Source organism: Augochlora pura, chromosome 2, assembly GCF_028453695.1.
Source record: "Augochlora pura isolate Apur16 chromosome 2, APUR_v2.2.1, whole genome shotgun sequence".
NCBI classification, from domain to species: domain Eukaryota; kingdom Metazoa; phylum Arthropoda; class Insecta; order Hymenoptera; family Halictidae; genus Augochlora; species Augochlora pura.
In genome coordinates, this window is record NC_135773.1 from 8,350,927 (window position 1) to 8,363,258 (window position 12,332).

The 12,332-nt window shown below is 40.4% G+C and overlaps 1 protein-coding gene across 2 annotated transcripts in view; it reads left to right on the forward strand.

Moving 5' to 3' along the window:
* The first annotated feature begins 902 nt into the window (after nucleotides 1–902).
* Nucleotides 903–12,332, forward strand: part of LOC144478319 (synaptotagmin-10) — an 84,423-nt gene continuing 72,993 nt past the window's right edge. For both annotated transcript variants that reach the window (XM_078196099.1, XM_078196098.1), the window contains exon 1: nucleotides 903–1,124. In XM_078196099.1, the coding sequence (XP_078052225.1) occupies nucleotides 1,034–1,124 (91 nt within the window). In that variant the 5' untranslated portion in view covers nucleotides 903–1,033. The remainder of the gene's footprint in view (nucleotides 1,125–12,332) is intronic.

Here is a 12,332-nt window from a genome sequence, read left to right on the forward strand (position 1 = left end):
GAATAATAGCGTCTAAATGAAGGTAAAACGAGCGTAAAATGGCTCGCGGAACCTTGTTAATAAACGTCCGACGAGATAAGCGTCTAATTGAGGGGAGCGCGCGGGCTAGCTAAAGAGAGCGGCGGAGAGACCGAGGGAAGAGGGAATAAGGACAATAGGCCCGAAGCGAGGAGGATCGTTCGCCGAAAGATATGAATCGCGGGACAAATAAACAATCTATCCGAAGGATCGAGGAAGGACGGAAGAAGAGCGGTGGCCGTTCGGCGGGACACCCGGTAGATAAACAGCAGGCGGCGAAAGAGTAACAGGAACAACAGCAACAACAACGGAGGAAGGGAGGAAGTTGCGAAAGGGAAAAAACGTCGAGGAAAAAGGAGATGCACCGTCGCGGCGGCACGGGTAGCCAGCCGAGACCTTCACCGAGACCCAGTTGGTCGACATTGCCCCTGGTGTGTTGTGCCTGCCGCACCCCGCCCCTGGCTACGCCGCGCCGGTTAACGCGGGAGAAGCGGCTGAACCTACCCTCCTACCCTGTGCCGATCGGACCGGCAAAGCCCTCCGCCGCCGTTTCCCATCTCGCGCCGCTCCCCTCTCGCCGCACCGGCGCTGGCTCCGCGTTCACCCTGGCCTAGGGATTGCCTTGCCGCACCGTTCCCCTCGGCCGTCCCGTGTGCCGTCGCCGGGGCGCGCGCGGCGCGGCGCGACGTGTCGTGACGCGTAGCCTGGCCTAGGCTAGGGCCGGAAGCGGGGCAGGAAGCACACAGGGGGGGAGGATATACGCGCGACGAGGGTCAAGGAGGGAAGAGCAGGATGGAGGGCTCAAGGGAGCGGCGGGCGGACGCAGGCGCGGACGCAGACGCAATAAGTCGGCGAAACGGCGCCGAGCATTCCGGCAACGGCAGACAACGCGGCACGATCCAAGCCGAGGTAAACGTCGTGCCACGATCCCCATTACGTCGCATACCCTTTCAGCGTGTAGAGCCAGCAACCGAGGATCGTCAGACGCCGGACGGAACACGACCCGGGGCCAGCCATGGGTATCGTCAAGACCGCCTCCGAGAGCATCCTCGAGGAGACCATTCTGCCCAGCGAGGAAGCCAACTATTCGGTGCAAGGTCACGCCGGTAAGTTACGCATCGCACCACTTACGATTTCTATCCTTCGCATCGTCGCGACGTCGCGCTGGATCAAGTTGTCGCGGAAGACGTTTGCTTGAAACCGCGCCGAGATTCCCTCGTTTTTGTTTTGATCGCAGCAGCGGCGAGATTAATCGCGGCGAGAATTTAAACGCAGTGTGTCGAGCCGCCCACACGAACCACTGCTAACAGGTGTTTGGAGATACAGATATACTGGCCCGCGCGCTTCCGTCTATACGCGGATGCCAGAGGCGTACCGGAGCGGCCGCCGACTTTGCTCCCGGAATTATTAAGGATCCCGGTCTAACGCGATCCGTCCCGCCATCCCCGGATCGCGACCGGCCCCCCGCGGATCGGAAATTAAAGACGACCGATTAGTGGCCTGCGGTTTCCCGCGTTCGGAGAGGATTAGAGCGCCTTCATTTCTCCTTTTTCTCGTCGTAGCCGGACAGTTTATTCTCGAGCGCGGATGCGGCGATTTATTTTTAGACGCGATCGCCGCTCGATCGTCGCGATTGGAAACTAATAATGGAAATATAACGCCGCGGTCGCTGTGACCCATTTTATTACGCGGAACTTTTGGTAACCGTTCGACGCCGTGTTTTCGCCGGCGATTTGCTAAATGAATTGGTTCGCTCGATTTTATTGGGAAATCAAGCGTTTTAACGAATTACGGTGCGCGAGATTCCGAAACTTTTACGTTGGTGTGCGGGATACGTTAATGGTGCTTGGGTGGGTGAGATAAGGAATTAATATGGGATTTTGTGGAGCCGGAGCCTGCGGACCAATTACTGTGACTCGCGATTGTTTTCGAGCGTAATTAGCACGGTCTACGCTGAACTAGTTTTACTCGACTATTCACTCTAGTCATTTGATATTTCACTAAAACATGCTATATTGTCTGTAATTATTAATAATCGTATATAATAATAAAACAATCTTGTGGAGTCTGTGGACTAATTACTGTGACTCGCGATTGTTTTGGAACGTAATTGACTTTATATTTGTCGCATAGGGTATTTCAAATTTATTTATTAACACGTTCTATGCTAAACTATTTTTACTCTAATTATTTGTTATTTCACTCAAACTTGCTATATCGTATATAATAATAAAACTAATTCGTTAAAAATTGTTCTTCTGGTGGAAATTAGTTTTTTAATTCTGGATTTGTTATAAACTATTTTTTAGCCCATTAAATATACTTCCAAGCATGTAGCATCGGTGATATACGTGATACGGAATGTGTTAAACACCGAATGCGATGGAAAAATATAAAAATTTAATCCACGCAGCAGGAGGATTTTTTAAACAATTTAAAGAAAAATAGAAAGCAAGACCAGATTATCGATAATTAACAAATTCCTGTTATATTACAGTATTTCTAATAATTCTTAACAGCGATAGATTTACCAAATTAATAAATATACCATAACCACGACATTGCAGTAAACAATATACCGTCGCAGACGAACTATCCGCCAGAATTGTTCAGTCTCGTGTAATCTGCGAGCCACACATGTCGCGCCAACGTAAACAAACGTCGATAGTTAAACGATCCTCGGTGCAGCGAGCTTTGTGCTCGGGTCAGTCGGGACCCGGTGTGCAAAACGTGGTTCCAGCGGTTCGACGAGTAGCTTATTCGACAAGGCGCGCAAATGTTTACCGTCCAACGAGCGCGGCGGAACGAAACGCCGAATTGTTGTCGTTGCGCCGCCGAATTCGCGGACTATGGCAAACAATTAACCCTTTGTACTCGTAGCCGTTTCAACTGCAAATCTAAAATAATTATTCCGGCTTCTGGTATTTCCATTTTAAATTACAAAATTCATTCTATGAAATTGAGTCACGTGATTCATGTAAGAGTTATATTTGCAACAATTTTTAAAAATCTAAGCTTTGACGATGTCTGTAAAAATAATTTTGGAACGTGTTGCAACAATTTTAATATAATTATTTTAATTTTAATATATTTAATCTAAATTATTTAATTTTAATATAAATTATTATTAATGGCACCGCAGTGTCGCCACTCGATTACAAAGGGTTAATGGCACCGCATAGTCGCCACTCTAGTGCAAAGGGTTAATTTCGCCGAAAAGGTGCGCGCGGGTCACCAACGCCACTTAATTATTTGGTTTCTCCGTGTTTTTAGGGAATATTAATTCGTTGATAATTAACCGCGGCGACCGTTTTCAATGCAATCACCGGCCGATTGTTCGACGGGGGGGCCGGCAGGTGAATTATAATGATTTCAGCAGTGTGGGCGAGCGCGCGTGTGACAGCGCGTATGTTTATTGTTCGCGGAACACGGCCCCCATAGAATTTCCCCTCTCTCTAGCGCGCGAACACGGAATTTGCAATTGTCACGTCGTAATATTTTTCGCGCGATCTATCCTTAAGATGCGAAAGAGGAGGAGGCAGAGAGAGGGGTGGAGAAGTGGGGGGACAAATGCTTCGTTAAAGTAACGCGATTGAAATGCAAACGTTACACAGAGATGGAAATCGCCTTTTTGCGACGGTAATCCGGCGTTCCGCCGGTTTCGAAAAAAGAATTCGTGTCTCGCCGATTTGCATAATCCCGATCGAGCAACTCCGATACACGGACGACGACGACGACGACGACGAAAACAGTTCCCTTTTGTCGGCGCTCGGAAATACGCTTTTCTTAACTCGTTCCTTCGGTACGCGTCGAACTGTGTGTCTCTGCTGTTGGAGTCGCGCACAGCCACTTTAACGGGAAGAGTCTCTCTTCACAAGCGAGGGCTCTCTCTCTCTCTCTCTCTCTCTCTCTCTCTCTCTCTCTCTCTCTCTCCTGTGTCTACCCTTCTACTTTAACATTTCTGTCGGAGGACTCCTTTTCAGTGCACGATGGCTGCCAAAAATATGCGGACGTTGAACCAATCTGACTTTTTTCCGATAAAGCGAGTTGCTCGGTCGCGAAACTATGGCAGGTCGATATATCTCTTTCTAGCGACGCGCCGTTTTCCAAACTTCTTCGACGATTCCGCGCCGGTTGGAATAACTGGCGTTTTTAGTTGTTTTTTATCGGAGTCGGGGAATTGTGAAAACCATTTTGCAGGAAGTGGTTTGGTGAATTTTTTTGGCAAGCATGCGTTGTGATAATAATCGTAAGAAATTTGATTAAATAGAAGTGTTGTCAGTGTTATTAAATATGATACTAGTTGAAATGAAAGGTTTATGATTTTTTTTTAAGAATCCAGAAAGTCTGTTGTCTAGTTAGAAGACAATATAAATAATAAATATAGTGTACATAATATACATAATATACTTGGTAAACATAATATGCATAATATACTTAATATATATAGTAAACGTAATAAATATAATATTCAAAATATGTATAATGTACATAATAAACATAATATACATAATATACATAATATACATACTCAACATAATATACATAATAAACGTAATACACATAATACACCTGTTAAACATAATATACATAATACACATACTAAAAATGATGTACATAATATACTAAAACATACATATTATACTAAAACATACAAAATATACTAAAACATACATAATATACTAAGACATACATAATATACCTAATAAACATAACGCGCATAACATAAATAATTCCAATGACTCTTGACAAAAAATGCAATAAAAAACATCAGCTCGAACTCGTTCAATTAAATTCGCGACAAGCAGCGAAAACAGTTCACTCGAAAATACGCCGCTACCCACGAGATAAATTATCGCAGTGTTTGAAACCACTTGTTGACCGACCAGTTTAAATGCCTGCCCGCGCACGGTGTTTTCAGCGCGCGGCCATTTCGCCGGACGTTCTTTTAAAGTTTCGACGATACCCCCACCCGCGACGCGACACGTTGGACACAGCGAAGAAGGATATCCGACGCGAAGTTTCTCGCGACGGCGATTTATCACGGATATACTCGACGAAGAAATAAAAAGAAAAAAAGAAAGGAAAATAAAACCAGGGAGGGACGAGCAGGCAAGGCACGTGTAGGCGTCGCGTGTATCCCGATAGCGCGGTACGCATCAATCCTATTTATATTTACGAACAATCGATACCCGCGCGGACGCGCGAAGTTTCTTTAAAGGAGCGACCGATCTGTAGAGAGGAGGGTGAAGAGGAAGGGGGGCGAGAGAGGCTCCGGTCGCCGCGGTGAAAGTGGCGAAAAAGAAAAGCGGCACACTTTTTTCGCGATAAACGAATAAAAAAGCGAGCCGTTGCCGATCTCCCCCCCCCCCCCCCCCCCCCTCTCTCCTCGTCCCTTTCAGGCCTTGCTCCGCCGAAAGATTTAATCGGAGCCGATAATTAAGTTTCGAAAAAAATCGGATTTCCATCGCGACCCCCGGAGCACACCGGTCGCTCGCGCGGAATCCCCCCCTCCCCTCCCCCCAGGTTTTATCGGGAACAAGAGTCGATCGTATGCGGGGTATCGCGCGTAACGACCGGTGCGAACCGTGAATTTAATTTGCCCGGGTTACCCGTCGCATTGTCCTCGCATCGGATATGTAAATATGTACAAATGAAGCGTAACGAAGCGTGCGAATAAATCCACGCGTGATTGCCGATTGTAGTAACGATACTAATCAATGGCGCGCCGGGTACCGGTTCACGTGCCGGCCGCACGGAATGCGCCGCTGATTCTATTAACGATTTAACATGATAATGTTAACGGGGTTTCGGTACGGACACGTTCCTGCGGAATGATCGCGACGATTTGTTCTTACGTTGTGCGAGCCTTTTGTTCTGTTTTGTTCGAATTGGGATATTTGAGGGTTGCTTTTTTGGAAAAAAAATGATTAAAAAATATAACTTAAATTTATAATTTTTAATAAATTAATAGGAAATTATTATTGAGTTATTGAAGGGTTGCGTTGCAAAAGAAAATAAAAATAAGTATACCTCGAATTGTGATATTTAAGGGTTGCATTATTAAAAAAAGACTGAAAGGTATTTATACATAACACCAATGTATTACACTTCAGTATACCTAACAGACTTAAATTAATAATTTTTATTAAATTAACGGCTATTATTAATGACATGTACAAGGGTTGCGATAAAATAGAAATAAAAATAAATATGCCTCGAATTGAGATATTTAAGGGTCGCGTTCCAAAAAATATAAATAAATATACCTATACAATACTAACGTGTCGTATTGTTCAATTTTATCTAAGAGACTTCAGTTTACAATTTCTATGGAAATAACAGAAATTATTGAGTAAACAATGCACCCGTAGCTGCAGTCAACAACAACAAGTGAGAAATGGGCTAAGGTCACTTTCAAAATAAATGACTCAAATTTCCATTTATATTATGGACTATTTATTATTCATACTTACTTATACATAGGACTATTTATTTATTTACTATTCCACTTATATCATAGATCAGTTATTTATTTATTATTAAGTATTATTAATAATTACAAATGCACAGAACATCTCCATTCATTTAAATCAATAAAACTCTTTAATACTCTGCAGCATCATTTAAACAGTTCGAACATACGAAACATCGTTTAACGAGACTGCAAACCGCCGTGGATAGCAGATATTATTACTCTTTCAATTTATTTTTCGTTCGCAGCGAGCAACCAGCAACGAAGAAAAGAAAAATCCCTTTTAACTTCACTTTCCTTGAGCCAGTTAGCGGTGGATCAAGTTTGCGCAAACTTTTCCGTGCCGGAGATAATTTTTATTGATTTATTCCCCTCTCTTCTACCACGCGATACACAATTGTCCACGCGATATTCATTTTATCCCGTGTATTAAGAACGATTTATTGCATCTATTTCCTACTCGCGTTCGAACGCGAGCACCGAAACCGTGCTAAATACGGGACGCGTTTATTCGACGGAATTCGACGTCGCGTTTAATTATTAATTTCACCGCGAACGTCGACGAGGTTGTAGGCAACGTGTTATGTCCTCTTTCCCCTGGTTTGTTTAATCCTTTCGCTGTGGCTATTGTGGTTGTTTATAGGAGTTCAGATATTTCGCGTTTGGAAGACTGAGATGCCTAGATTTTTTGGCATTGTCGTAACGCCAAAAGGTGTCATGACAATTTTATCATAAGTTGACATAAGCTTGACATAACCTAACAATTTTATCAATTATTATTCCGATAGATTTTACCACAATTAGACAAAAGGCGCGAATGTTTAAAATAATATTATTTTAATATAGCGAAATTTAGTTTCTCGATCATTAAAGTATGTTTTCATAAAAATGCACCCTAACCTAAAAATTTACCCTTCGCTTCGCAGATCATAATTCATTTCCTACCGTATGCTAAGACCGTCGCGTATCAAAGTCCGCCGCAGCGAAGGGGTTAATTTCCCTCGAAGGGGACGCGTGAATAATTGCAGCTTGGCGATCGCCTCCTCCCGACGAATCTCGCGTGTCCTTTTTTTCTTTTCGCCGCACGGATAGCGCGAACCATTAATTTCGGAGCAGCCGTGGCGGCGGTGTCTCAGCGCGGCCTTGAAACGTTTCCCTCCCCGATGTTTTTTTTTCTTCTTTTTTCCCGGTGTACCGTAATTTCCCGTTTGTTTCCAAGGGAAATATGAAAAAGGCGAGGGCCGGCCGCGCGATACAAGCCGCGCGCCCGGGGCGAACGGTGGATGCCGACGTCACGGTAAAGACGCGGAACAATGTGGCACACAATCGTCCTTGGCCCTCTTAAGAGCTGGCCCGCGTAACAGAGCTCGATATATAGAGCAGCGCGTAGTCTTCTTCCCGCCGGCGGATTTTCATCGCGCGTTCTCCTCGCACGGGGAAATATTAACGGGACGGCGATAATCGACGCGACTGGCTGGCTGGCCGACGTTTGATCCGCTTGAATTTTCCGACCGCTCTGTGGTCCTCGTCGCGTGGGTGTGTTTCGGGGGTATGGTGGAGGGGTGGTATTCGACAACTTCACTTCTGCTCTACAGGATCGCGGAGTTCGTTGAACATGCATTTATGCTCTCCTGGGAGAAACGATATTTCTTTCCTATGGGATACTAGTGCTCGAAATTTTTTGACTAATTAGATTATACTTTTTCACGATGAAGAGTACTGTCTGATTTTTCTAGTAGTGTTTGCAATGTTTATTAGGGAAACGAAAGGGAACTTGTATTGGATAGTTGTTAATTATATTTGTATTTTATATTTCATATTTTGCATTTTGTATTTTGTATTTTACATTGTGCATTTTATATTTTATATCTTGTATTTTTTATTTTGTTTTTTACATTTTATATTTTATATCTTGTATTTTATGTCCTATATTTTATATTTCATATTTTATATTCTATATTTTATATTAAATATAATTTAGATTTTAACCTTATTATTAGTCAAAAGGCCTCGCTAAGGGGATGTAGTACTTATACTATAGAAAATAGAAAGCCTCGATTATAGATACAGCAAAACATTTAGCTTCCATTTCACTTATTTATTACCGAATATTGCAATATCATTGGTTTGTTAATTATACCCTGACAGAAAGTATTTTTGTACAATCTTTTATCATTTAATAAGCGAATATTACAAAAACAATTCTCGGTCTCTAAGGGTGGAATCTGAAGAATTAAATATAATTAAGAAATTTATTTAATGGGAATAACAACCTTCGTGTCAAGTAACATAAATTCAAATTTACGACACAATAATTTTATAATATTTTATGACATTTTACGATACTTTGTGGTATCTTATAGTATATTACAGTACATTATAATACATTATAATACATTATGGTACATTATGGTACATTATGCTACATTTTCATCAGCATTCGAGATACGCTTAATTCACCCATCTTCATCCAGACGCTTGAACTAAGTTAGTTACGGCGCGCGTCTCCCATAAATAATAGGTAACAGGGCCGACGCCGCGTCCGCCGCAACGTAAACGTATAGCGACTAATTACCGCGCGCAGTTTCTACTTGGAATCGGGTTCTATGAATTGTCGTGTCCCCTATTCATTCGACAATCACGTCTCTCCAAGAATCGCTCGACCGCTGATAAATTCCATTCAGCATATATACATGGATGTATATATAAATGGATTTATAATCGTGCCTGGAATTTATTATATATACAATATATATATACACGCCCACTTACGACCTCCATTCGCAACAAAAACGGAACATTTACACCGGTGTAAGAGTAGTATCGCCTTTTCACCTGCGCGGACAATATTCGTATTTATAAAATCGAGCACGGGACGCCCCTCGCGGCAACTCGATACGCGCGGCCGGCTTCTAATAAAACAATAGAGAGTGACATAGCGAGGGTAAAACCGTGCGTAAGTAGAAACAGGGAATATTTTGAATGTCGAAAATACAGGGGAAGATATTTGCTCCGCGATTTTTCAAGGTGGTGGAATTGTATTCTTGACGCGTAGCATAGCGCTAGGATTTTTCTATTTATTATCTAGAAGGGTGGCGCGATTTTATTATATATTATATTTTATATGGTTTATATTCCTGAGCGAATATTTTGAAAGTCGAAAATACGCGGGGGAAGTTATTTGCATTTTTTATAATAGCGCTAGGATTTTTCTATTCATTATCTAGAAGGGTGGCAAATTTTATTCTATTTTATATTCTATATTTTATATTTCTAAGCTAATATTTTGACAGTCGAAAATTCAGAGGGGAAGATATTTGCTTCTTGCGATTTTTCGCGATCGTGAAATCCAACCCTTGACACGCAGCGTTCTGTACGACAACGCTGAGCTTTTTTTATTTATTATCTAGAAGGGTAGCGCAATTTTATTATTTTCTATATTTTATATTTTATACCTTCTATTTTATATTTTATATCTTATATTTTATATTTTATATCTTATATTTTATATCTTATATCTTATATTTTATATCTTCTATTTTATATCTTATATTTTATATCTTATATTTTATATTTCATATCTTATATTTTATATCTTATATTTTATCTTTCCAAGTCAATATTATAAAAGTCGAAAATACCTACATCAAAATATTTACTTCTCGCGATTTTTCGCGGCCATAAAATCGTATCCTTGACACTCGGCGTTCTACACGGCAGCGCTAGGCTTTTTCTATACGTTTATCTAGAAGGGTGGCGCGATATTTCGCGTTTCCAGCGCGGAACGCGTGCTCATGCAAAAGATTGTAATTGGCGTCGCGCTACAACGATACAATTCGAACGAATCGGTGCTTTGACGCCGACGTTTTCGCGACCAGCGATTTTCGGCGCTTCGACATAGTTGCTCTTTTTATTCTTCTTTTTTGAAAGCGGACGTATTGGAACGATCGGATTGCAAAAGGGAATATCGAGATGTAATCGACGAATTAATGCAAATCGTTTGGAAGAATTGAACTAATTACTTTTTATTAGAATTCTCTTTATTTAAAGCAATAATGTTCTGCCGGGTTTCTGATTATTATTGTCTTAGAATGGCGATATAAGCGTGATAAATGTGCGACAAAAATATTTAATCATAATGTACAGCATTGTTTCGAATGTCGAGTTATTTGAGAAGCGGTATTGTGTTGCGTAGTTTCGAGAAATGAAATGCAAACACGTGACAACAACCATTAATCTCTTGTACATTTTCCTTCGCTTTAGATGGTCTGTAGATTTATGAACAGATGATTAGTGATTGTGATTATGTGCTCTTGAACTTTTGAATTATGGTGGAATTAAATTAATTAATTAATATAGTTATGCAATGAAAGTGAAATATGGTAATTATATAACTGTATAAAATTTAATATAATTACATAATAAAAAAATAAAATATAACAATGCTGTAACTATATACACTGCAATAAAATGATATACTATAAATAAATTATAATAAATACACAACTATATACAATGTAATATACTTATACTAATATAATTAACTAATGAAACATAACTATTTCAATGAATTATTTTCAATTCAAAGACGAAGAGATCGCCTACCCTTTCGGTGCTCATTTTAAACTAAAATATCCAGGAGACTTGCAAAGCGAAATCTTTCTACTGCGATCCTAACACGATGGTCAGGTGATATAGTTCGACCAAGAACTATGTATATCCTTGGAACAGGCCGATGAAGCTTCATTAACGGCACTGATTAATTCTCACCTTGACATTGCGGCCTAATGGACGGCGGCGGCACCTTCAGATATTCCTGCACTTTCCGCGACGCATATTTAGCGGCAAGGTCTGCCACCAGCCTCTGGGCCACCATCTGTACGGTGATCGCGACCAAATAGTTCCGATAGCTTCCCACGCACATAACCCTTCCGTCACGATATATCTCTTTCCCTATAAAGTCGGCCAGAATTTATAGCTCCGTGCCATTTTGATGAACGTCGACTATTCTGCGTTGTTGTGGCTGCTGAATTTTAGTGTACTGTGAAAAATGGGGAAACTATTGGCATTAGTGCGATTTATATTTTGTTTAATGTAATGGCGTATAATATAATAGAAGTATTATATAATATCTTATAATATGTATAATATATTGTATTACATATAATAATAATATGGCGTATAATATAATAGTAATATTATATATATATATATATATATATATATATCATATTATGTATAATATAAATAATACCTATTATTTTCAGATATTAATATGAAATATGGAAAATGATCTATTATATACAAATGTTATTGATGCGTATTAAAGCAAAATTAATTTCTACCCTTTTATTACCAATATTTAAACATTGAAGTAAAGACTGTTAAATAGCAAATATAAACTATTTAAATAAATTATTCTTAGGCATATATTAATTACAAGCAAGTGTTAACCAATGTAGCAGTGGAAGAAACCATACCACAAATCAATAATATAAAATTTAATATGACACTAGTATGACATAACCTGAAATTAACGTAACCTTAATATAAAATTTAATATAACAATCTTAATTAAGCGACATGTGCAATTCTGGAATGTAATGCCCTTCAGTTTATAAACAAAAATTACTCATAACCTTGACATAACCTTAATAATTTTTAGAAGAGGAGTATATAAAATAATAGAATAATAGTGTCTCCTCTTCCCTAACTGTCCATTTATGCTTGCAAGCTTCATTGTTTACAAGTTCAGGGAAAATTAACTATAACCCTAATTTGTATAATCAATTACAAGCAGCGCCGTCAATATTTATTTCTCATTAACCAGTTATCGGCC